This window comes from Argentina anserina, chromosome 3 (assembly GCF_933775445.1).
Source record: "Argentina anserina chromosome 3, drPotAnse1.1, whole genome shotgun sequence".
Taxonomy (NCBI): Eukaryota; Viridiplantae; Streptophyta; class Magnoliopsida; order Rosales; family Rosaceae; genus Argentina; species Argentina anserina.
In genome coordinates, this window is record NC_065874.1 from 25,234,070 (window position 1) to 25,261,487 (window position 27,418).

A 27,418-nucleotide genomic window follows, 5' to 3' on the forward strand; every position below is an offset into this window, starting at 1 on the left:
TGAAAATAAATCCTAAATTACTTATATACAATTGATCAACCATTCATCACATAACCAAAACACGAATTCTACTCAAGAAACATGTATGACATGCATAGAACAACATATAGGCAGCAAGTATTTTCGATTCTTCTTAAGTCCATTTCAATTTCAATTCTAATTAGAGTCCGAAGCGGTTCATCTAATCGTTAAGACTTCTTAATTATTTAGAATCAACGAAGCGTTGAATCCTAAACATATGCTAAAGAGAGTTCAACATAACGAAGCGTCTAGTTAAACAACAAAGTAGCACATAAGCACATTAAGTCGAATTGGAGACATGTTACACAAGCATGGCGTCACTCATCTTGATTAAACATGCAAATTCCTAGAACTATCACAGCCCTATATAAGTATCCATAATTGAAACACGAAGCACATATTCAATCAATGAACACTTTGGTGAATGAAATCGCAACCTTAGGAGAACCATGGCCTTGGCTTCCTCAAGCATTGATTTAGATGTACACATTCAAGGAATTAATTGAAATAAAATCTAAATTGAAATCGAAAACCTACTGCCCATAGATGCTACACACGGCATACACACATATTTCATGAGTTCATGCAATCAAAACATAAAACCAAAGAAGTCTGAATTTATGTTCTTCATATATGAAACCGAAAATAACATCCAATGATTCATACAATGAATTCGAAATTTGCAAAAAATAAAAAGAAAAATTACAAGCCATGGATGAATCACACATTAGAAACCTTGAAGGATGGATGAAGATGAATTCGGTGGTGGAAGAGGCAAGAGGATGGCACGGCAAAGTGGAGAATGGATGAAGTTTTTGGCTCGAATTTTCTGGATATTTTTAGGCAGCAATTTGGCTGTGATTGTGAGAGAATGGTGATGGTGAATTGTGAGGGAGGCCATGCCTTTTATAGAGGAAGGAGGAGAGGAGGGGCTGCAAGGGTTTTGAATGGGCTGATCCCTATTTCCTTTTTTTCTTTTCTTTCCTTCTCGATTGAATGATGATCATCTTTGTTGGTCACATGCATTCTCCCTTCTTCTAGGCCACATGCATTCTTCAGAATTATCTCTTTGTTCTCTCCTTCATTTTTCTTCTTTTGTTTCCTTCTTTTCTTATTCTTTCTATTTAATGGCCGGATGAACCTTCCCTCCTTTGAGGCTGCATACTTATTCCTTTTCATCTTATTCAGAAACAAAATTACTTCTTTCCTTTTTCTCCTTTTGTTTCCATAATTTCCAAGTCATTATCTCACAATTAATTCTGAAAATAAGGAAAGGAAATAATAAATATAAATCACATATGTTACAGAAATATCGAATAATTAAAATCCTAACCAAACTAGGTTTCCTAGTTCGACAAGGAATACTACTCTATAGCACTCTCGACAATTTCTGCATTTTACACCCATTTTAGCACCAAAAGGGAATGAACATCATTAAAGACTCATAACTCGACTCAATGACTCTATACTACAATAATAAGGGCTAAGTAAAGTACGAATGGAGGTAAAAACATGTTAAGAACGTCGCAAAAAGTGCTCCTATCAACTACCCCACACTTGGCTTTTGCTAGTCCCTTAGCAAAACAAAACAAAATAACACAAAACTCTATTGCCCCTAAATGATTGCCTCAGAATCTCAAAACACATAGCTTTCAAGTTTAAGAATTTGCATGTAAGCACATAAATTCCAAGTTTCATAAACATGTTTCATGGTATGAATAAGTAAGAAATGAGACAATAAGCACATAACATGTTTAGTTAATCCAATCCTCCTCACAAGGCATACTCTCTTCTTTTCACTCAGATTCATGGTTATGATTCACACACAAGTATATGCAAGAGAAAAGATAATAAAGCATCAAATAGCTTGCATATTTCATCAAATGAAAACACTTTGTGAATAACAAAAGGAAAACCTCATTTAACAACTAAGTGCACAAATGGACCAAAACCATATGCTCAACTCTTGTGATCATCTCCACAAACCAAGATATGCTCATTTTAAGAATCGTTAGGATCATTATACAAGGTGAATGTTTAGGCTTAGCTAAAGGCATTGAATATCGAGGAATTACAAAGGTAATCCTATAAACTTAGCAGAATAATCACCATCCTTATAACACCACACACCATCAAGGGTCAAATATAACAAGTTGGGCCCAGTTATCATTTCTACCACAAAGTGAACATGGACAAAGGTCAAATACACATTTTTAGACCTTCAATTACAACTCAACTCCAAATCACAAATAGAAGACAACATCCTTTCTTCTCTTTTTCTTGTATTGCCGAATTTATCTTTTTTTTTTCTTTTTTTTTCATCTCTTTTTTTTCGGCATGCTTAAAAGCTTGTTCATATTTTTTCTCATGTCTTCCACCCCACACTTATTTCATACATCATCACAACATCATCTCACCAAAAGTTATGCCAAGTCTATAGGACAAGGTAGAGGTACTATACTAAGCATGGAGATAACATTGGTGATTAAGAAAGGCTCAATGTAGGCTCAAATGGAGTTCAACTAAAGGGTCCCAAACAGGGCACATATAGGGATACATGGCTGTTTGGCTAAAGTGGTTGTATTCCTAGAAATGATCCATAAATCCCTTTCAAAATCAGAGCATTTTATGACTTAAAAGTTTCAACAATCACAGAAGATGAGTTCTAGTAAATTCTAGAATCCATTAAAAGCTATGGCACATAGTCATTGGATATGCAAAGAATAATGAGGTTCACAAAACAACCACGAAATTTCATATTATCACTAAAGAAGAAAGCATATATAGGCTCAAAAACTCACAGGTTGTTATGGACTTAAATTAACCAAACATGTATGCCATATTACATTCAATCAAAATCTCACATGTTCATACCAAATCCACATTATCAATGAAACTTACAATTCAATTCTTATGAAATGCAAAACCATCATCTATGAATTTAGAGACATAATCATCCTAGACTTTAGGGGCATCCTAAGACTCAAAACAACACATTTGTTTTCCATTTTTTTAAACATTTTTTTCAAATTTTTTTCTTTCTTTTTCGTTTTTAACATGAAATCAAAGCAAAAATCAGCAAACACTGATCATGCAACCCTACCCCACACTTAGAAAATTACATTGTCCTCAATGTAAGCTCAATAATCAGAATGTAATTTATAAGTATAGACTAAGATCACACATCAATACATATACAATTCAACCATAAGAGTCAAGGGATAAGAAAATGCAAACTCCCGTAGACGACTCCTCCATAGGTACAGTTGAAATGGGTTGCCTCCCATGCAGCGCTTAACTTTTATAGTCCTTTAGCCTAGACTCTGCACTTCTTTTTAAGTTGTAGGCGACGCCACTTGGAGTTGTACACCTCCAAATTTGTGCCTCTTTGACTATCAAAACTCAATCATGTTCATCCACTCTTAAACTACATCGCATCAAGAGAAAGAACATTAGAAGAGTGAACATGGGAACTCAAAGAATAAGTTAGTATAATGTTAATGATTAAATAAAAGTTAGTATGAGTTAAATTAAATGCAAATCACGAATCAAAAGTTAGAGTGTGGTGGAACTCCGCTTCTTGCAACACTTGTCGTACTTCCCAAGTCATTGAGAGCTTCAATCAACTGTTAACAATAGAATTCTCCAACTCTTTCTTAAAATCCCTATCTGGCAACTAAGGTATACAAAGACACACAAAATGTTAGCGATTAAGTATAAAATGAAATAAAAGAAATGTTAGCAATTGAATACAAATATAGTCAAACTTAAAGACAATGTTTTTCTTTTTTGTTTCGAAATCTACAAGTGTATAAGTAATACTAAGTCTAATTGATTTTATTCACACACATTCCTAACTTTTAAGGTACGTGGAGCAGAGGAACTAACTGTGTAATGGATTGAAATAATCCCAGGTAGGGTCTTGCTTTATCCGATATACCTTAAAAATTAGGGTATCATTCTTTTGAAGTTATATATACTTATTTATACAAAGTTTTTTTCTAAGTTATAAAGCAAGGTGGACGTACGGCCTAAGTATATCGTCTAGACACAAACCCATTCCTTTGTTTCAGAAGGCTGGATAGCTAGATTCAGAGATAGATACAAGGCATGACTCATTTGTTGGTAACCACGGAGAGCAAGCTCTCTATCGACTCCATCACCGAGATGTATGTCAGTCATGGGCCTCTGAGATCCAATTTTGTAAACCTTGAACCAGGGTAATGAAAATAGCATGCCCCTTACTCAGCTCAGAATCAATTTGTGTGTTAGACTGCTCGCAAAATGTTAATAAAAGCCGCCCTCAACCCCAAGTGACCTTAGCAAGGTACAAATGGAGGGTTAAAACTAATATTAACAAAATGGACTTTACCTATTCTGTTTGTTTTATAACTTACAATAAACTGAACATAAATAAACATTTAGCTTCCCTAAAAATAAAACTAAGTGTAACAAGTATCCTATATGCATACTACTACAACAATATAACAAATAATAACACAAACTCTATCACAATTAAAATTTAAGTTTTTTTTTACTCCTTTCGGAGTTACTGTTTACAGAAGCACTATTTACGATTACTGTTCACATAAGCATATTAACTAAAATACAATTATACAATTCACAATATAACACAAAATTAACACTTCAAAAAATTGAGAATTAATCAATTCCCCGGCAACGGCGCCAAAATGATAAAGCGTTTTGTTAGAACGTCTATAAAATACCCTGAAAAACATCATCGTTAGTATAGAATAAGCAGGGATCGTTCAGTCCGGGAAATCAAAAGGGCCTCAACATTTATCATGTTATTGGGGGATTTGATTTGGATTCTAAAACTACAACTGAAAATAAATCCTAAATTACTTATATACAATTGATCAACCATTCATCACATAACCAAAACACGAATTCTACTCAAGAAACATGTATGACATGCATAGAACAACATATAGGCAGCAAGTATTTTCGATTCTTCTTAAGTCCATTTCAATTCCAATTCTAATTAGAGTCCGAAGCGGTTCATCTAATTGTTAAGACTTCTTAATTATTTAGAATCAACAAAGCGTTGAATCCTAAACATATGCTAAAGAGAGTTCAATATAACGAAGCGTCTAGTTAAACAACAAAGTAGCACATAAGCACATTAAGTCGAATTGGAGACATGTTACACAAGCATGGCGTCACTCATCTTGATTAAAGATGCAAATTCCTAGAACTATCACAGCCCTATATAAGTATCCATAATTGAAACACGAAGCACATATTCAATCAATGAACACTTTGGTGAATAAAATCGCAACCTTAGGAAAACCATGGCCTTGGCTTCCTCAAACATTGATTTAGATGTACAAATTCAAGGAATTAATTGAAATAAAACCTAAATTGAAATTGAATGATGATCATCTTTGTAGGTCACATGCATTCTCCCTTCTTCTAGACCACATGCATTCTTCAGAATTATCTCTTTTTTCTCTCCTTCCTTTTTCTTCTTTTGTTTCCTTCTTTTCTTATTCTTTCCATTTAACGGCCGGATGAACATTCCCTCCTTTGAGGCTGCATAGTTATTCATTTTCATCTTATTCAGAAACAAAATTACTTCTTTCCTTTTTCTTTTTTTTGTTTCCTTCTTCTCCTCTTTCTTTCCATAATTTCCAAGTCATTATCTCACATTTAATTCTGAAAATAAGGAAAGGAAATAATAAATATAAATCACATATGTTACAGAAATATCGAATCATAAAAATCCTAACCAAACTAGGTTTCCTAGTTCGACAAGGAATACTACTCTATAGCACTCTCGACAATCTCTGCATTTTACACCCGTTTTAGCACCAAAAGGGAATGAACGTCACTAAAGACTCCTAACTCGACTCAATGATTCTATACTACAATAATAAGGGCTAAGTAAAGTACGAATGGAGGTAAAAACATGTTAAGAACGTCGCACAAAGTGCTACTATCAATGTCCTTGTACATAATGTTACAATTGTGGCTGGAGATCACCGAAAGATGTGGAAGATCATCTTAAAGTGGATGGCATGTGGCCAAAGTATGTTCATTCATGCTGGAAGTGGCATGGTGAGGCATTGCCAATGACTAATGTGGGAGACCCTCATGTAGGGGGTGCTGATATAACAGCTGTGCTCCACGATGCGTTTGGCATGCATGGTCCTAATAATGATGACAATTTTGTAGAGGAAGATGCAGCTCCTCAGAACTTCACCCCTGATGTCGCAAATTTCTATCGTTTGATTGAAGAAGGTAAAGTTGAATTATACCAGGGCTGTGGGAAATCAAAACTGGATTTTATTTTGCAGTTGTATCAACTCAAATCTCAAAATTGTTGGACTGATGTGTCTTTCACAGGTCAGTGGCCCCAATTGTTGTTTAAACTTTGTCCTCAATGCCTTGGAAACTTTTATTGTCAAATTATATCTGCATTAGTTGTTTTATTTTCTGTTTGAGAAATATTGTGAGCACTATCTACTTATGACAAAGCTTTAGTATTCACATTAATGGTAGCTGCATCTATAACTATCAAACCTTGCTATGTACAGTTGCAATTTGTATATAATATTTGCATTCAATAGAACTTTCAATACTCATGAACATATAAGTTAAGTTATAAGAACATGTGCCTCGTTTAGTGAGTAGTAACATATACAGCATTATATAATTTCATTCCACTCAACTCTCAAAACTTAATTTTATTTACTACTGCTATATCCAGTAAGTTATATTGATGTAATATCTACTGTTTTGGCAGCCTTGTTGAACATGTTACAGGAATGGTTCCCTGAAGCAAGCCTTCCTTCTAGTTTTTACCAAACAAGGAAAATGGTTACTGATTTGGCATTGCCTTGTGAAAAGATAGACGTATGCCCCAAGGACTGTATGTTGTTTTGAAAAAAAAAGATGCTAAACATGACAAATGCAAAATTTGTGGAGCCAGTCGTTACAAGTCCTAGGCTAAGTTAGGACATCCTGGAGTTCCTCATAAGGTATTACGTTACTTTCCATTGGGACCTCGACTTCAACGCCTTTACATGTCACGCCACACTGCTCAAAATATGGTTTGGCATTCCGAAGAGAGAACTGATGATGATATTCTTAGACATCCAGCTGATTCACCTGCTTGGAAACATCTTGACAAAATGTATCCAAGCGTTGCAACTGAGCCACGAAATGTTCGTCTTGGCTTAGCAAGTGATGGATTTAATCCTTTTGGTACGATGAGTCTATCCCATAGCACGTGGCCTATTGTGATATCAGTCTACAACTTTCCGCCTTGGCTCTGTTTGAAACAACCTTACTTGATGCTTTCGTTGTTAATTCATGGTCCGAAAAGTCCCAGAAATGACATAGATGTGTTCTTGCAGCCTTTAGTAGAAGAGTTACAAACTTTGTGGAGCCAAGGGATACCTACGTACGATGCGTTCAAGAAAGAAAGTTTTAACTTGCATGCTGCGGTTTTGTGGACTATCAACGACTTCCGATCATATGCTATGTTATCTGGTTGGAGCACTAAAGGTAAACTAGCATGTCCACATTGTGCATTTGGCACCAAGTCAACTAGGCTAAAACATGGAAAAAAATAGTGCTACTTGGGACATCGTCGCTGGCTTCCAAGGGCTCATAAGTATCGCATGTTCAAGAAACCGTTTGACGGTGAAATTGAGCTAGACCCACCACCTGATCCTATGATAGGGTCAGAGTGTTTGGATTCATTAAAAGGATTGAAGTTTGTATATGGAAAGGGAGATAAGTACAAGGCGAAGAGACTGAAACGGAAAAGGGGAAAAATGAAGAGAATATATAGTGGCCCTTGGAAAAAGAAAAGCATATTTTTTGATCTTCCATATTGGAAGGACCTGCTTTTGCGACATTGTCTTGATGTGATGCACATTGAGAAAAATGTCGCTGAGGCTATTCTTGGAACCTTATTGGGTATGGTTGGTAAAGATAAGGATTCGTTAAATGCACGGTTGGACTTGCAAGAGCTGAAGTGCAAGCCCAAATACCACCCAAAATTAGTTGGAAGTTGATGGACATATGACCCTATGCCATTCAGTTTAAAGCCTACTGAAAAAGCTTTAATTTGTGAGATATTATCTCTTGTTGTACTTCCTGATGGTTTTTCTTCTAACATAGCAAGATGTGTCCAGAAGGCCGAAAAAAAGCTGATTGGGTTGAAAAGTCATGACTTGCATATCATAATGCAGTATTTACTTCCATTGTCAATCCGCCATTCATTACCAAAAGAAGTCAAGGCTGTTTTGCTAGAGCTTAGCTCATATTTCAGAAATCTATGCACCAAAGTCGGAACCCAAGAACATTTTGCGGATTTGAGTGAAAGAATTGCCATTATATTATGTCATTTAGAGAGATTAATGCCGCCAACATTTTTTGATGTGATGGTCCACCTTACTATCCACTTAGCTGAAGAAGCAAAAATTAGAGGTTCTGTTCAATATAGGTGGATGTACCCAATTGAGAAGTTAGTTACTATTTTTTGTTCTTGTTGTTGTATTCTATCTTTTTTTTGTTAATGAAATTGATCCAAACTTTTCTCCGATCTATAAAATGTTATCATTTTCACAATTGTTATTCAGATATTTAGGTTCTTTATAAAAGTATGTGTGTAATCGAGATAAACCGGAAGGCTCCATCGCCATGGGGTATATTATTGAGGAAACACTTGGATTTTGTGCATTGTATTTTGGTGATGAAGTGGTTACCAAAAGAAATAGACCATGCCGTAACACTGATGCTGTTGGTGAGGATACTAAACATTATTTTTCTGTGTTTGCGGGCAATGGTAGATCACTTGGCAGTAAGTAACTTATTTACCTTGAGCATTTAGAGTGGGAACATGCACATTGGGCTGTTTTATTTGCTTGTCCACAAGTTGCAGATTACATCAAGTATGGAACTTATGCCATTAAATGCAAAATCAGTAGTGAATTATCTATTCAGTACATATACAAATTTCTTTCATTTGTATGCAGGCAACATGAGAAACTGATTGTAGATAATAAATCTTCACGTGAGTCACATAAGGTAGCTCAATCACGAGCACAAACCGAGTTTCCCGGATGGTTCAACACACATGTAAACATTAAATTTGTTAAAACTACATGCACATTTATAAACTTTGCTTTGTTACTATTGTTTCAAATAAGATTATTATTTGAAGATTCAATGTCAGGGGAAAGAACATAATTATGCTTCAATGTCAAAATTTTAGTTGTTTTTCTGAGTCAGTTGGCTTTTAACTTAAAACTGAACGCTTTGGTTGGGAATTTGAAATTGTTGTCTTCTAACAAATTGTAAAAGACATCTTGAAAATCATCTCAGTTTTAGAATCTCTCAAAAACGATTTTCCTAGAATGGATTCTGATTTTTCAAAGTTACAGGACAACAACTTAAATATTATGGAAAACAATATTGTTATAGATGAACTCTTTAAATTATATATATTCTAGTGTGTTGATAAGATTATTCTGTATTTGAAGATTCAAGCTCAGATTGATGATGGAGTTGAAATACATGAAGACTTGCGAGCATTGGCTAGGGGTCCAAGCCATTGGACAAGTCGGTCCAAGTCTTATATTGTCAATGGCTTTCGATTTCGTGTCAGATCAGAAGATGAGGACGGAAACACTCAGAATAGCAAAGTTTTTGTGAGGGCTGTGGAAGATACATATGCCTCTGCTCAAGATCACAATCCAATGGCTGTTATGAATGACTATTACGGTATAGTGAAAGACATAATTGAGTTAAACTATTACCGTGGAAAAAAAGTTGTGTTATTCGATTGTAATTGGTGTGATGGAAGGGTTAGAGTCGATATGTGAAAATTGATGATGATGGTTTTGTGTTGGCTAACTTCAAACACTTGCTTCCGGGGCCAGACACATATACCCTTGCTTCAAATGTCAATCAACTCTTTTATGTCCAGGATCCCACTCAGAGTGATTGGCATGTAGCTATAAGAACAAAACCAAGAGATTTGTTTGATATGGGTACCATTATGGAAGATGACATTGCAGCTCGTCAAAATTTAGAACCCCTGCTCGTTGCTGATGAAGATGTTCAAGTAAGAACCGATATGCCTGAAATTGTGGTGTGATGAAATATTAGGCAGCTCATAAATCCCAAAACTTTTGGTGTGTCTGTTTTTGGAAAATATATTTTATGTACTTTGTCAAGTATATTTGTAAGCACACTGTGAATTTAAACTTACTTAGACCATGTCAAGTTTTTGGATTCAGTGTTTGATTTATTTAGACCATGCAAAGTATTGGGATTCAATTATAGTAAGTTTGAAGTTGGGCTCCTCTTGTGAACTATATTTATCACTTGGATTTGTTGTTATTTTGCAAAAGGGAGATAAACACATAATACTACCCATTTAAACATCCAGGTACTTACTTACATAGCAACCAAGTCCTTACAATAGCCTTGTTTATTTTGCATGCTTGAAATAAATTACTCTCATAATTAAATCTAGCATCGACCATACAACAAAGTAACATATATATTACAGAAAGGATGACAAATGAGGACCGGAGCTCCGTCGGCTCCTATTGACGCGAGGAGGAGTTGTAAATTGGTAGAGGCCATTATTTGGGTTGGATTGAGTGGAGACATTTTCGGAACTTCCCTACATTCGGCGTACTCGCCAATATATATGCCTAGCATCTCTTTCGCTAATCGAGCATTTGGGTTTCGCAGGGATGCTGGTGTGTTGGATGAGGATGCCAGTGAGTGAGGAGGTTGATTTTCAGGAGATGGATTTTCAGGGAATAAAACTTTTGCACTCGTAGATGCATAACTTTTCTTCATCTTGCGTTGATTACGTTTGTGTTTTGGAAATGTACACATTCAGTAGTGAAAGGCTTGTGGGTTATATATTGCTCTAAAAGTAACATGATGGTCACCTTGTCAAATTCATCATAATGCAAACTCTTACTAGCAATGGTGAGGAATCATAATTTAGAAGGACGGAAGGTTCATTCTCATGACAAAGAATCTAACATGATGACATGTTAAGATCATCATCACTTCTAAAGAATTGACATAGAAGAGTAAGTTATTTTTAATTTTTTGTTCTTTATGTTTATATGGAAAGCTTGCTTTAAATTAACCTAGCGTGAAAACATATTTGGATTTCTAAGAGAGTCACCCTCTTATTTGGATTTGAGGGAGTCAGTTTGTATATCCCCAATGAGTTTTTGGTTGCAACACATTTCCAATTGTAAATATAATACTTCATAATTAGCGGCAAAAATGAGCGCTAAATGGAGAATTGTAGCGGCAAGCAAAGATATCATATCCCTTTATATCAATAAATAACTATTTTCCTTGAATAATTCACCTAGATCGGCCAAAAGTGTGAGATAAGATTGTATTTCACTCTTTCAACTCAATTTGGCAAGTTCACTCAGAAAACCTATTCCATTGAATTCCCAAATTGATCATAATCAATATGGGGCTTAGATTACAGTAACCTTACTAAAGCGAATTCAGTGCTCACCCCTACCTTAGAGGCAAATCTGTGTGTGTCATCTAGAACAAATATTCTCCAGCGCAAGGTTACGATTCTTTTTATTACTGTCCAATATGAGTAGTCATGTCAATCAAGCTATTCTCATCTTCATGTCGTATTGTATGTGTAGATAAGATTCCAATTTTGAGATCCTGTAAATTGATCTGATGAGATTTGGTGGGTTCATTCGTATATTCATTTGTAGATAGAATTCCAATATATATAAAACAAATTCATGACAATCATTGGGATTTTCATATGTTCATATGTACATAGGATTCCAATTGGAGAACATACTTATGACGAGATTATATAGGTGTTAAGAAACAATATACATGATTCATGATTCCTCCTCTAGATAGTAATTTCCTTCTTACTTATAGGAACAGTTTCCTAGTTTCGTTGAAGTAATCTAGCCAAAACATACTTTGTTAAATAGGGGTTCTTATGGTTTAGTTTCAGATTGATGATAGTATGTTCTATAATAGAAATAATTTGTTCATTCCCACAGAAGATGATCCCACAAACTGGAGGCTTGTTTGTGGGATTGTCAGAAGACTATGAGACACAATCTCAAGTGCATAGCCCTATTCCAGATAATGAAGAATTTATCTCAATGATGGAAATGGGTAGTGCTTACAATACTAACAGTGGAAGGAGTGGATCATTCCCACCTATGCACTTAAGTCGGCCGTTAAGCTCAAGAACTACAAATCCAAGTGTTGACAGTGAGGTGCCAACTGATATAGGATTGACTGTGACTGAATGTGGAGAGCAAAATAAGGCTGGTATGAAGAGGAAGCAAAAAACGAGAAAGGCTCGAGGAAAGAACAAGCCCAAGTTTGGAGTGAATGGACCTGAAATCTTAACCTTCAATGCACGCGGACAAGTTGTTGCCCCAAATAATAAAGTGGCCGAGTTTGGTCATTTTATTGGACAACTTGTGGTGGAATGCAGCAATTTTCCTCTCAACGCCAAAAATTGGGGAGAAATTTGTACGAAAGGGAAAGCTGAGGAGGCATGGCTCATTGTTAAAGTAAGTATTGCCGTATGTTACATTATTTGTACATCTGATCTTGTTGTACTTAGTTAAGGGAGTTGAATTTGATTAAATTTATATATAGCATGCATTGAATTGGTCTGATCTTGCTACACAAGCGTTAGAAGCTAAGATCAAAGAAGTTGTTCACGAAAATTTGAATTCTCGTTGGAGGGCGTTCAAGAATAGGTTAAAAACAAAATGGTACAAACCATATAAAGGCCTGGAAAAGAGGTATATTTGTGGAAATAAGCACGTTCATCGAGGACAGTGGCGTGCTTTGGTGAATACATGGGATGACTCAAAAGATCAAGTACATCATTTCTCATGTTTCAACTATTAGTTTCTTTGTGTAAATGTATGTGGTGTATTATACAGCTGCATCTGATAAATATTCATTTTTATGTATGAGGTTGCAGAAGTAAATATAACAAATCGGCAACAATTGAGGTTACACCAGACAACCGGAACAAAAACCTTTGCTCAAGTCAGATATGAATGGGTAATAACTTTCTAACACTTGAAATTCAAATAGGCCAATATTACTGCTACATACATAAATATATTATGACCAAGTTTCTATAGAAATATAATGATGTGCTAACATTGAATGTCATATGATGGACAAACAAAACCTTCGAATTTTCAAAGTAAGACAAGTTCATTATATAAGAAGATTAAGATTTCATTTATATGGTAAAGAAAAATGTAGAAAGGTGGACGTCGGGTGATAATAGCCAATTATTTTATCATTAAATCTGCTATTATTTGTCATGAAGTATGTTTATGTTCTGTTTTGTGCAACTGTACCAAACTAAGACCATAATCTGGTTTTTAAGAATTAGAAAATCCTGGAAAAGTACTTGATAGGGTGACATTCTTCGACCTTGTACATTCATCACCAGAAAAAGATCTGATTAACCCTCGCCCTAGTAGTGAGGAAGCTAAAAACAAAAAGGTATGCTTCAAGTTTTGTTGATGATAACTCTTTACGTAATTCATTCATGTGTTTCTAATGAGATTTATAATTGTTTTAGGATAAATTTAAACATCTTGAAGATGAAACTCGAAGGGAAGGTCGCGAGGTCACTCATGAGGTTCAGGATGAACTATTTAATGATGTCATGGGCCCTGAGATGCGTAATAGAGTTCGAGGATACGGTTGTGGTGTCAAATGGATTGATGTTCCAGGTATTGTTACACAAAGACATGGGCTGAAACATCAGATTAGAGCCTTGCATGAGGCCCTAGAAGCAGAACGGGCTGCTAATGAACAAAGGGAAGCAGCTTCGGCCATTAAATTAAGACAATATGTTGAGAGGGAAGAGGGCATGCGAGCTGATCTTGGAGCGGTAAGCTCCAAATTGGATGCATTGCAAACACATGTCGGTGCTAATCAGTTGACTGAAATCTTGGCTGCAGCCGGGATAACATCAATGGACTCCTTGGATCTGAACCGTCTCCTCAATTTCATAAAGAAGCCGGTCAATCATGAAGCAAACTACCAGTCAGGTGATTAGATGTGAGGTAAATGTTAGAACTTCAAACCTTCTAACCTTTTGGATATATTAACAAGTTAGTGGCTTAAGTATATGTATGTAGCAGTTAAATAACTACTTTTGAATCCAACTTAGTTATGTAGGATTTTTTGACAAAAGCAAATATCATTTTATCCAATCAATGTGGCTTAGAATGAAATTTGCTTTTGTTGTATGGAACTTGTGATGGTAGCTAGCCTTGATGTTCTAGGTTTAAGATGTATGTAACTTGTAGTCTACTAGAACTCCTGACATTGTTTATATATGTATATGAATGAATCCAACTTAGTTGGAAACTTAAGAATGTTTTGGCTCTTTTTTCCCCAATTCTGCAGGTGCTTTCATATATTTCTTAGCAGTATTGCTTCAGTTCCAATTTGTGTGTATTTGACAACGTATTTGTCATTTTGTAACTAATAATTTAATTATATGATGCTTTTAAGGGTAAATTTAATACATATCAAAATTATCAGGTAACAAAATTTATTACCATACAGGTAAAATCAGGATACTTTTTATTCAAAACTAGAATAGTAAAAATATTTCAATTCCAATGCATTTTTTTTCCTGATTCGATACAAGTTGGGGACGGATGGAGAAAGAAAATGAATATTCAATATGGGGACGGACCAAGCGTTTGTAATTAATTAACAATGCATTATTATAGTATATAAAAAATATTGGACCTATTCACAGTCAGAAGGTAAACACAGCGAGTGAGGACTTCATCTGGTTATGTAATTATGAAGGGACAAACAGCTTATTCCGTCCCCAAAATATACCCAAAACAAAATGGGGATGGTATAAATAGAGACGGACATAATTTTCCTCCCCAACTAATAATAGAGACTGAATCTGTCCCCTATAACGTCGGTAGAGACAGAATTATGTCCGTTCCCTCTGAACCAATAGTTAGTAGTGTCATCTCATTTCCTAATGTTTAAAAAATGGTCGTGCCACTTCCTTTTGTATTACTCAAAACTCTTAAGTATATGGGGGTGTTACCTTTGAGATTCCAATCCATATGCATGTGACCAAAGTTCAAATAGTTTTGCTTGGAATCTTCTTTATTTGTTTTAGACTGATATCATTGCAAGGGCTCAATCCATGTGAGCATTTGGTAGGGTTTCAAAGGAAAAAGGTTTACCAAAGGTAGAGGCACCAAAGGAAAAAGAATTGGGGTTGATTTGTTTTTTTTCCAAGAATTAACTCTTCATTTGTCCTTGGAGATATCTTTCCCAAGAAGATATTAGAAAATAATGCAAAGGGTGCTCCTTTCCTACTTCTACAACTGTTTCTATTTGCAAGATGTTCTGTTAACCATAACATTGCTATTAATTTATAACAAGGACTTAGTTAGCTTAGTTAGTTACTGAAATAGAAATGTCCAATAAATATGTTCGAGAACGTAATGGAAAGAAAAATTGAAAGTTCAACTTTCATATAGGTGTGCCGATCAATTCCTGTCTTAGCTTATCAAACTATTTTTCAAATTCTGATGATGAGCATCCTCAACAAGTAGGTTTTTTCAGTTATCTAATAGAAAACCATAGTTTCATACGTACAATTTTGATCGATGTTTACCTTGATTGATCTCCAATTTTGTGTCATTTGAGCACGAAATTGAATTTTAAGTTCTTATCTAATGCTCATAACTGATAATTTTCTCATAATTTTTTTCTTTAGAGAAAGCATCTCTATTTTCTTCGGTCGAAATTATATACTAATTGTTAATGTAGGCAATTAGCAAAGTTATTACATTATATTTATCATCTTTTGGTCATGGAATCAAGCGTGCATTGTTCATGATGAAGGCTAGAGGGCGAAGAACAAGCTCCTTGGTCGGTCAATTAGTGTTAATTAAGCAGGAACATAATGAGGCTTTTTGTAGAGATTAAAGTCATTAAGATTAGCCACATGCATGCAAAAGGAGCAATATGACCTCAATCATATCATTTCTCTTTCGGATTGAGGAAAGAATTCAGTTCATTCCAATATCTGATTTTGGATTGGTAGGAAATTTCCAAGTATATCTATAACCTTGAATTATGAGTCTATAATCATGACAAAGTGGAAAACAAAAAAAAAGGAGAAAGAAAATAAGTGAAGAACGAATGGAGTCAATTAAATCACGAATGATAAAGTTGCCTCTTTTTTATGAAAACAAATTTCTCAAGTGTCAAGAGATGTCGGGGAAAAGTGTCCAAGGTGAATGAAGAAAGCTAGCAGCAAGAGAAAGACTCTCACTTTGCCACACTTCCGTCATTGTTGGTTTGCATATTAGAGCAATGAGACAAAGTTTAGAGACTAAACATGGGAAATTATTCTAAACTTTCTTCACAATACAGTTTAGTACAGAACCCAAATCTTGATGGATATTCCAATTCGATAACTTGCTTCAGGGGTCAAGAGAGAACTTGATGAGGAAGTTCACGGCTATGTTCCAAAGATCATATCACTGTGAGGTATGTGGTTGTGTATGTTCCTACGGTCGCATGTTTATGTAAAATTGGACAAAAGTTAACAAATTAGTGACGCTGGACCAAATGATTGTACGCGGTATTTTTCCTTAAATATCTATGTTAGTATGTTACGTGGACATGAGTGGACACATAATTCCAACGTAATATTTTTTTTGGTCGAAATAATTCCAACTTAGTATGATAGTGAACAATCATGGAACCGACAATTAAATTCGTAGCAGTTGGTATAAGTCCTCTCACAAACCCCACTCGTTGGAAATAGAGAGCTTCATGGAAGAAACTCTTCACAAAACAAGGAACTTCGGCCATACGGTTAACCTAAATGTACGGTAAAGCTTTTATAAATTAAGAGCTTTAGAATCGGTAAAAATTATTAATTTAGCAAGATATTAATATATCAATCAATTAATAATTTATTAATTTATCAAGATATAAAGAATATTTTATTTCACTTTTCTTCGAAAAAAAATATTTTATTTTGTTTATGCACTACATTGTTTAATTTACCATATAGATCTTATTCAATATATTGTTTTTTTGATGTATTATATTGTTCAAAATATTATATTATTTTATAATGATTATATTAATAAAATTCTTTAATAAAATCCTCATAAATTTAATATTTATTATATAAATTATGTTACTATTGATTTATATATTCGATGTGGTCTATATAAATTCTCAAATTTCTATTATCTTATAAATTTAGTGAATTATTAATTGGGCAAATTTAAAAAAGTATCATTTCTAATTATAAATTATAAAAATGTCACAACTTATTTCCCATTTATAAAAATGTCATCTCAATTAATTAAAAATCTGAAAATAGTCAACAAACTTATAACTAAATTAGAAAATAATTACTTTTTAAATATTTTCCGGATAATTTTACCATTTTTTCTTCATTATCATCTTATTTTTCCTTCTTCTTTTAATTTCGGCTATAATTTTGAGTGTGGTTCGTATCGTTGGAAAGAATTCTCTCACCTCTTTCATTTGATACCATACCCACTCTGAAACGACCATCGTACAAGGCGCAACAACCCTCGCAAAGGGTTACCGCGGTCAATGACGGTGCTTTAAGCAATTCCAGTGAATTTCGAGCTCAAGGTTCCCTAATTCTAATTATTATCTTCATTCTGAGTATACTCATACTAATCTCCTTTGAATTTGAATATAATTTTACATATTTAGACATTTCCTCTCGGCATGTCACATATGTTGTCACATTACCTGTGACATATGTTGTCACATTACCTATCACATCACATGTCACACTACCTATCACACCCGCTGTTACACTACCTATCACACTAACTACTGCTGTCACACTACCTTTCACATAATACTAGTCACACTACATGTCACACCTGCTGTCACACCCACTGTCACACTAACCTTCTACTATGATAGTAGCAGCAGTAAACTCGTTCAACCTATTTTCCGACGACGAAAATATGCAAACTAAGAATATCAAATGTGATGTCATAACCCCCGCAACATTACCTATCACACTACCTGTTACAATCTATCACACTACATGTCACACTAACCTTCTGTTGTGATAGGTGGTGTGATAGCTAATATGACAGACAATGTGATAACTATTGTGATAGCAGCAGCTGTAAACTCGTTCAACATCTTTTCCGGTGACACGTTCCTGAAGAACCGAAGAAACGAACAGAAATAAAAATTAACTTGGGCACCCAAAATCTATAAGCACCCATATCATACATCTCCTCCAATCTAGCTCTTTTTTTTCGGCGACTGCTGCATCAGAAACAACTCTTGTTCAGTGGACATAGCTCTTGTTCAACACCTTGGAAACTTCAACGCCAAGCGGGGTGATGAGGCGGTGGACGAAGGCGCTTGCCGATGACGACCTAAGCTTTGGATCTGCGTCGGCGGGAGCACATTTGACGGCGGTTCCATTTCAACTTGATCTGCATTGGCGCATTGCACACCAGGAGAAATCTACACTCCACCACCAGCAGCACCGATGCACGTCGCCAACCATTAGAGGTCGATACATCTAGGTTTTTGCTGTTGGAGATCGATGGAGGATCAAGAATCGTTCACCAGCCTCTTCAATTCGTTGACCATCCACACAGAATCTGACTGCCTCTCTTCACCGACGTTATTTCGGTCTTCTTCCGGTGACCGATTCATCTCACTCTACACTTTCCTCGTCGTCGTCACTGAGGCCTGCATTTTCGTTGGTTTCTCTTTTTTTTTTTAGGGAGAGATAGAAATTGCAGTGGCATCATGTAATTTTAATAAACTTCTTGGGCAACGGTTTAAGCGTTTTTTAAAATAGATTTTTTTTTAATTTCCAAAACTTAGGTGATTTTTTTTTATTATTTCATGTGTCAAAATAGATTTTTTTTTTATAAGAAGCCCTTATTAATTTGGCATGTTGGCCCCAAGTCGGGACCAATAAAAATTAATATTTTAGTGAGGCTATTAATTAATCGGGTATTACTTTAACGAAGTTTTACTGTAGTTTTTGATTTGTTGCACTTTAACCTATTAAGTAGACCGTGACAACTCTCACTTTCATATTAATACGTCAAAAACCACAAAAACATCTCAGACGGGAGATGAGTACAAACTGGTGGCTGCTACTATGGGAAGTTATACCCCGGTTGCTGCTGATGTGCTTCTTAAGGAATTTGTGTAGCTCCAATTGAACCGAGCGTAATAATAAATTCGCACCAGCAATTTGTATTGAGAAATGATGGGTGTCAAGGATGAGACATTATATAAGAGTATAGGTTCACCTTGTTACTTCGTTATGAAATAAGATATGGTCATTTAATTTTTCGTCAAAATTAACATCAAAACAGTCGTGATACATTGATTTTTCTCCGACTTGACGACTTATGATATAAATTCTATAAGATCGGTAGAACTTTGTTGATTTCATATGGCCAACAGTCTAAAGGGGTCCAGGCTCTTTCATTTAATCCGGAATGTGGATGGATAACGGATGGGGCTTAATTTTGGTAGTCTAACTATTACTAGTGTTCTGGGACATAGAAGAAATCTTTTTTCTAAACTAATCTGTCGCAGATGTCATTTGCATTTGGAATTTGATATGATCAAATTATCTGCGGATATAAGGTATCTGTGAGAATCCGGTCGTCTTCTTTATGGCTCTCCATTGCCAGCTCTCTTTCCTTTGTATTCGGGGACTGATATAAACACTTCGAACTATATCACAGTCAAATGGACCTGAGTCGCTGTTTTGTGCTTCTTTCTACTATTAGCAGGTCATATCCTTTCATAGAAGTTAAGATGCTAGTTGGTTTGTCTTCTCCTATGGCACCATTGTAGTGTTTATAATTGGTTCAAGACAAACACTCATGCTTCCGCTAATGGATTAATCCCCTTAATCATTATTTCCGACTGAACACTGATGAGTGTCGCAGTCTGGTTTAAGAATGGGTGGATTCTAAGAGCTTGGAATGAGTGATAGATCTTATTTTGGTCGATCTGGTTTAAAACCTTTCGTAATGCTGCTACGAACAGATCACAAAATATCCAGCATATAGACACACATCGAAGGAATCCAAGAGAATTTTGGACGTAATTTCATAAGCTTAAACTTTGAACATACTTCGACACATGAATATGAGCAAGAGCATTGACATTTTCCAACAATCAACTCACTAAGCTTCATTATGAAGGAACATTATGGAACTTAGTCCTGTGCAATTTCCAAGACAAATTAACTTCAAAAACAATTCATCCTGAAGTAATAGTATGACCCTGATGTGAATTTCAAAATACCACTGGGTTTGCTGATATTAACACCAGAGGCATATACTTTGATGCAACTGTAATTGGACTATGAATAATTTCACCTCCTTACTCTAGAGGAACATATCCCACTTCACTAGTCTCTCCAAAAATGTTAATGGGCAGAAAGCATGGCCGTCTCTGAAGAATTATGACCCTATAATGGGTTTCTTTATGTAATATATCAAGAAATCATCCTTATAAGTTCAACCGACCCTAACTTCAACCCTTCTACCAAAACAATTTATTATAGATATTAAACATATAGACAAATAGAAGGAAGAAAAAAAGGAATACTCTACTTGCTAATTTGGCATAGAGCTATTTTCGCCATAATCAGCCAGAGGTAGGTTAATTCCATCATTTACAAGAGCATGCACAACTGCATTGACTATAGTCCAAACCTTGGGGTGGATTCTAAATATCATTTTTATCAACTTCAGCCTTGAACAAATAGGAAAGATCAATGAAGAAAACATAAAATTGAAGCTCCAATCTGTGATTTGAAAGGAAACTTTTTCAAGATCAGTTGATGCAGCTAGCAATGGTGGAAACAGTTTTCCACGGATAAATTGATCAATTCAAGGATTTCAAAATCAGTATAAGCCTACCAAACAACATAAAATGATTCAATACTTGAACATCACCAAGGTAAAACGGATTATTTTATTTATTAACTTGGCCGCGAACTGGTTTCATCATTATCATCAAGAACAAGTTTAACTCCATTGTTTTTAAGAGCATTGACAATAGCCCATACCTTGGTACGGTTCTTGAAACCCTTCTTCTCAACTTCACTATTCACATTAACATGAATTCCTCGTCCTTGTCCCTGGTCAAGACCTTCCACCTTAAGTCGCATAGCGAGCACCTCTCCAACAACTGATGCTGCCTTTGCATTGCAAGAGCGCCCACACTCCAGTGAGTGCTTAACTGAATGTTCAATTGTAGATGCTGTTACAACAATTCGACCATTATTTCTGTCAACGACATTTGCTGTGATGTACTTCAATGATATGAATAACCGCAGCACATACCGCTTCATAACACTCATTCTTGGACACTCCTGCATTTTTAACAAATCCCAATCAGCTATGAAACCAAGGGAGCCTTTCCAATGAGGACCATTGAGTGATAACAGTCCTCATTGGAAAAGATTCCATAAAACCAAATATAGTGAAAGAGAAATGAAAATGCCAACAGTCTGAAATTTAATCTCCCCATGGTTAGTGGCAAGCTCTTACAAAACACTCTACAGGGTAAGTATCACAGGACCAGTCACATTAAACTTAAGAGGCAACTTTATGATAATTTTTCATCAACATAATCCCAAATCTAGGGTGATGTAAATGGAAAAAAAAAGACTGAAGTTAAAGATGAACTCAATCACATGTGCCTTTCTGCAATAGCAGGTACATTCTCTTGATAACTACTGCTTTATGAGGACAACATGACACTGTTCTAACGCTAACATGAATCAAGAGTACAGCTCATGCCAAAAATCAGAATTACTTCAGATTTGATAACATTTGAAAACTAAAAATATGATAATAAGTAAAGTACGTATTTACATGTAAGTTCGAATTTCTCTTCAAGTATACTGTATACATAAGCCAGGGTGCATAGGCATCTAACCTGAACAAATTTCATTTTATAACAAAAGAGAAAACTGTCCATACATGACAAAACTCTACATGACCAAAGTCGCAGTGGCATGCTTCACAATTTTCTCAAAATAAATTCAGCAATTAAGTGACCATTTTAACAATCGGATATCACAAATTACCTAAAAATGGAGTAACCCCTACTATCCTGGATAAGTAAACAATTCAAAATACCCCCTGGTCACTATACAGGTGATGTCTACTAAAGCTCCTAATCCAAGTTGAACATACGGGCTTGACACCAATATAGATCAGACTGTTTTAAATTGACCAAACTGAACAGGATTCATTCTTAACTCTATAAAACTTCTTAATCTATAATCGTATACAGAATATAATTCCAACATTAAACCACAAGAGGCAATACAATGAAACCAAACTCGCTTGAAATGAACAATTATATTCCCAGGTAATAATTATCCAAATTGGCACACATAGTCTTCACCTTCAATTCTCCTCAAACATGAACAAGTCGATTTCACAGTAAGCACACCAATTCACAAATATCAACAGTCCCTTAAATTACCTTCCAATGAAACTGGAAGCTTTCTGATCAACTCCACAGGGTAATAACTCTTCTCTGGTTTCTCAGCTACAAACACAAGCTGAGAGACCAGGCCAAGCAGGAGAAGCCCAATCGGTGATCGGAGACACCGGAGGAGGCTGCGAAGTCGCGGAACAGGCTCAAACCAATCAGAGCTTCTGGCCTTCGATTCTCTCTCCACCGCTGGGGAAGAAGACGACGGCGAGACGAAGCAGAAGCAGAATAAGCTCGGGTGTGTTATAAAGTTGCTAAACGCAGCGTTTTGAGATTGTGATTTTTTTAACTGAATTTCCTAAACTACCCTAACACAAAGCGGTGTCGTCTTCGAGTGCAGACAAAGCAGAACCAAAATTGTATACGGAACCCCTGAGCCATAGTGTGGGAACTGCCTCCAGATCCTCAACACGTGTCACTGGAGACCCAACCCTAACCCTCTCACCTTATAAATCCCCCAAATCCCTGACCTTCCGTTTCTGAAAAAGCACCCAACCTAACTTCTCTCTCGGGTTTTAACCAATCTCGCCAGATCTGACTCCCACCGCTAAGCTCTCTTCTCCGATCGCCTTCTAGGTCCGCCCGGCCCAATCTCTCATCCTCTTTCATCCTCTTTTCTCTTCGTTTGTTTCAAATTTTATTGTTTGTTGCGATTTGGTTTTTGATTGTGGATTTGGTATTTGTGTTGTTAGAGGTTTGATTCTTAGAGACGATGGTGTCTGACGCGAGCAAGAAGAAGGCGGCTCAGAAGAAGGCTGCGGCGGCGGCCAAGAGAGGTGGCAAGGCATCGGCGGCGGCTTCTTCGAAGTCAGCGGCGGAGTCGCAGAATGGAGCTGATAAGCTCGCTAATGGTGTCGAGTCGATGAAGATATCGGATCGGAATTGCACCGGCGTGCTTTGCTCTCACCCTCTTTCCAGGGATATCCGGGTTTGTACATCTCACCACGTCTCTGTTTGCCTTTTATGTTTATGAGATATTCTGATTTTCAGTTGCATGTACGAAATCATAAATGATTTAATTTGTTCATATGGCTAGTTATAGCTAGTATGTATAGGTAATTTTTTAAGTATTTCATAATCAAAGAAAGTAAGGGGGTATGTTTACTATCAGTTGCAGGTTTGAGTTTTGGTATGAGTTTTGTTCATGTTTACTTTTAATAGTAGTTGATTATGAGTTCTGGTAAAGTTTGAACTGAGTTGTACCTGATTGTTGCAGATTGAATCTCTATCTGTTACTTTCCATGGGCACGATTTGATAGTTGATTCTGAACTGGAGCTTAACTATGGCAGGTTTGTTTCAGCTATTTTTGTCAAATCATACTTCGAATGAATGATTTTCAGATACCTACGTATACTTGTTAATATCAAAATTGATTTTGTTGTGTTTATGTTTCAGACGTTATGGTTTACTTGGGCTGAATGGGTGTGGTAAGTCTACTCTGCTTACTGCAATAGGGTGCAGAGAGCTCCCTATTCCAGAGCACATGGATATCTTTCATCTCAGCAGAGAAATTGAAGCGTCAGACATGTCTTCACTCGAGGCTGTCATTAGCTGTGATGAGGAAAGGATTAGATTGGAGAAAGAAGTTGAAGAATTGGCAGCTCAGGTAAGATTAAATTTACTGTGTCAGAACTCATATATAGTAGTAGCAAAGAGTCTGGTTAGGCATTTTGGACAAATCAAATATATTGCATTACTGATTTTGTTAAAAAAAATTGTCTCTTCAAAACCCTCCGTAGATTTACTAGATGTCATGTAGTATCTATCTTTTGTCTGAATATATCTTTACTGTTTTTCCACATGAATATGTGAGGCAGGAAAGCCAATTTCATTTGGTGATATGCTATGTAGCACTGATACCGATACCGATACCGCGACACCGACACGGCGCGACACCGCAAATCTAAAAAACCTAGATTCCGATACGGCGTCGACACGGCAATTTATATATAGTTTAATATATTTATTAATGCAAAAAAAATATAACACATGAAATAATGCATAAAAGATTCAAGTTCATTTCATTGCATAACAATTCAAAAGAAATAAATATAAGGAAAGAATAAAGGGAAAACAATAAGGCTGAAATAAAACTTGGGTTAATTCTGTTTTTTTTTAATGTTTTTTTTTAATTTAAAATGATGATGTGGCGTGTCGGAGAAGTGTCGGAAAAGTCAATATTATTGACACGCCACGTGGTGTGTCAGGGAAGTGTCGGGGAGTGTCGGGAAGTGTCAGACACTCCGACACTCTGGCCTTAGAAGTGTCGGTGCTACATAGGTGATATGTATTGTTCTTCTTGTCACTTGTGTGTGTGGGTTATTGATCGTGTCTTTATCGTCATGAGGATAGTTGGAGTAATGGAGATCTGAAGATTGATTAAATGTTCTGCAATGTATCAAATTCAAAAAAATTCAGTCTAGCTGTAGGAGCCTCTTTGTTCTCCCTATATATTTACCAACATGAAGTAATAGCTATTCAGGAACTTGGGTGCATTGTTTTTGAAAATTGAAAATCTGTCATTGTACTCCACAAATAGCATCTCAGTTTGTATTAAAGTAGTGCAAATTTAACGGGACAATAGCTAGCTCTGTAATTGGTATAAATTAGTGTCCCTGATTTCTACTGTTTTTGGCAAAAATAAAAACTCATTAGTGTATGCTTTGGCTAGTTGGGTCTACTTCTCTGCTGACCTCTTTTGTGATTATAGGATGATGGAGGTGGAGAGCAGCTTGAACGTATTTATGAGCGTCTTGAAGCTTTGGATGCAGCAACTGCAGAGAAGCGGGCTGCTGAAATTTTATTTGGTCTCGGTTTTGACAAACAGATGCAAGCAAAGAAAACTCGAGATTTCTCTGGTGGTTGGAGGATGAGGATTGCACTTGCACGTGCTTTATTTATTAACCCAACGATCTTGTTGCTTGATGAGCCTACCAACCATCTTGGTCAGTTTTTCTGCCTATTCTGTTGCAGCTAATAGTAAAATGCCTTTCTGGTGTGCGAATTCTTAACTTGGTCAGATCTTTATTTAATAGGCTGTACATCATAAAATTTGTTTTTTTTTTCTCATTATGTGAGCGTATCTATTCTTATTAGGTTGTAAAGTGACGTTATCTGATAAATTATAAATTGTCAATTGAGTGCAAGTACATCCATCTACTTTACATATCTTGCTACTGCATTTAACTTATTCGTGCTTTTAACTAATATAGATTGTCTTATAATTTCTGATCTGCTAGATGATAGGAATATTTTGAATTACAGTGATTTTGACAATATTTTTTTTATAATGTATGTTGACAGATCTTGAAGCTTGTGTGTGGTTGGAGGAGACTCTGAAGAAATTTGAGCGCATCTTGGTTGTTGTTTCACATTCTCAGGATTTTCTGAATGGTGTTTGCACAAATATCATTCACATGCAGAGCAAAAAACTAAAGATTTACTCTGGAAACTATGATCAGTATGTCCAGACACGTTCAGAACTGGAAGAAAACCAGATGAAACAGTACAAGTGGGAGCAAGAACAGATTGCTAACATGAAAGAGTATATTGCTCGTTTTGGTCACGGGTCAGCAAAACTTGCTCGCCAGGCACAAAGTAAAGAGAAGACACTAGCTAAGATGGAGCGTGGTGGGCTTACAGAAAAGGTGGCCAGAGACAAGGTCTTAGTCTTCCGTTTTGTTGATGTGGGAAAGCTGCCACCACCTGTACTGCAGTTTGTTGAAGTCTCATTTGGTTACACTCCTGATAATCTGATCTACAAGAACATTGACTTTGGTGTTGATTTGGATTCGCGTGTAGCTCTTGTTGGCCCTAATGGAGCCGGAAAGAGTACTCTCCTGAAGCTGATGACAGGGGACTTGACTCCTCTTGATGGCATGGTCCGGAGGCACAATCATCTCAGGATTGCTCAATTCCACCAGCACTTGACTGAAAAGCTTGATATGGAGTTGTCTGCCCTCCAGTTCATGATCAAAGAGTACCCTGGTAATGAGGAAGAGAAGATGAGGGCTTCAATTGGTAAATTTGGACTAACAGGGAAGGCACAGGTTATGCCAATGAGTAATTTATCAGATGGGCAGAGGAGCAGAGTGATCTTTGCTTGGTTGGCGTTTAGGCAGCCTCAGATGCTTTTGTTGGATGAGCCGACTAATCATTTGGATATCGAGACAATTGACTCACTGGCTGAGGCACTGAATGAGTGGGATGGCGGTCTGGTTCTTGTTAGCCACGATTTCAGGCTCATTAACCAGGTTGCTCATGAGATTTGGGTATGTGAAAATCAAGCAGTGACCCGGTGGGAAGGTGATATTATGCAATTTAAGAATCACCTAAAGTCGAAGGCTGGTTTAGGTGACTAAGAATGCAGCGGCTGCTGATAAGTTTCTCATAAGTTTTGTAGTAGTTAATTTGTTGACCTTGCTTGCTACATATGGATGAGACACTGTAGTGAGGGTACTATCTTTTCTGAGCTACATCTTCTCAGAGTGAACTATGATGAAACCAAGAGCATAATTGGCAAAGAAGGCTTGGTTGTTGTTTCGAGCCGTGGCAGTTTCTATGCCCTAGCCCAGTTTGTGCAGGGGTTATTTTTGTTGTTTTCGTTTTGCATGTTTCATTTGGTAGTCTATTTTACTTGGTTATTAACCAGGTCGATTAAGTTATACTTATATTTTAGGTAGATACAATGTCTATGAGGCTTGGTCTATTATCTGAAATGCTATATTGTTGTACTTGCGTATTCTATAATATGAAGTTTCTATTCCATTTTTCTCA

At 36.2% G+C, this 27,418-nt stretch overlaps 3 protein-coding genes across 3 annotated transcripts; 2 read left to right on the plus strand and 1 right to left on the minus strand.

Moving 5' to 3' along the window:
* Window positions 1-6,062: 6,062 nt before the first annotated feature.
* Window positions 6,063-8,069, plus strand: LOC126787315 (uncharacterized). Its single transcript, XM_050513220.1, has 4 exons — window positions 6,063-6,390; window positions 6,791-6,900; window positions 6,993-7,554; window positions 7,732-8,069. The coding sequence occupies exons 1-4, from the start codon at window positions 6,063-6,065 to the stop codon at window positions 8,067-8,069; spliced, it is 1,338 nt and encodes a 445-aa protein (XP_050369177.1).
* Window positions 8,070-21,089: 13,020 nt separating this feature from the next.
* LOC126788431 (uncharacterized) lies at window positions 21,090-22,844 on the minus strand. The gene is made up of 2 exons (XM_050514421.1): window positions 22,630-22,844; window positions 21,090-21,505 (listed from the first exon to the last, which is right to left on the minus strand). The coding sequence occupies exon 2, from the start codon at window positions 21,491-21,493 to the stop codon at window positions 21,113-21,115; it is 381 nt and encodes a 126-aa protein (XP_050370378.1). The 5' UTR covers window positions 21,494-21,505; window positions 22,630-22,844; the 3' UTR covers window positions 21,090-21,112.
* A 276-nt stretch (window positions 22,845-23,120) lies between these two features.
* LOC126786750 (ABC transporter F family member 1) lies at window positions 23,121-27,418 on the plus strand. The gene is made up of 6 exons (XM_050512670.1): window positions 23,121-23,217; window positions 23,336-23,569; window positions 23,858-23,931; window positions 24,038-24,248; window positions 25,353-25,587; window positions 25,946-27,418. Exons 2-6 carry the CDS (start codon window positions 23,354-23,356, stop codon window positions 27,001-27,003), a joined length of 1,794 nt encoding a protein of 597 aa, XP_050368627.1. The 5' UTR covers window positions 23,121-23,217; window positions 23,336-23,353; the 3' UTR covers window positions 27,004-27,418.

Bases quoted from the DNA above. Each gene is read 5' to 3' on its own strand.
- LOC126786750 (XM_050512670.1), top strand. From the start codon at position 23,354: ATGGTGTCTGACGCGAGCAAGAAGAAGGCGGCTCAGAAGAAGGCTGCG. The intron at 23,570-23,857 runs GTTTGTACATCT...TGATTGTTGCAG, and splicing joins CTCTTTCCAGGGATATCCGG to ATTGAATCTCTATCTGTTAC. The intron at 24,249-25,352 runs GTAAGATTAAAT...TTGTGATTATAG, and splicing joins TTGAAGAATTGGCAGCTCAG to GATGATGGAGGTGGAGAGCA.
- LOC126788431 (XM_050514421.1), bottom strand. From the start codon at position 21,493: ATGAGTGTTATGAAGCGGTATGTGCTGCGGTTATTCATATCATTGAAG.
- LOC126787315 (XM_050513220.1), top strand. From the start codon at position 6,063: ATGTGGCCAAAGTATGTTCATTCATGCTGGAAGTGGCATGGTGAGGCA. The intron at 6,391-6,790 runs GTCAGTGGCCCC...CTGTTTTGGCAG, and splicing joins GACTGATGTGTCTTTCACAG to CCTTGTTGAACATGTTACAG. The intron at 6,901-6,992 runs GTATGCCCCAAG...TACAAGTCCTAG, and splicing joins TGCCTTGTGAAAAGATAGAC to GCTAAGTTAGGACATCCTGG.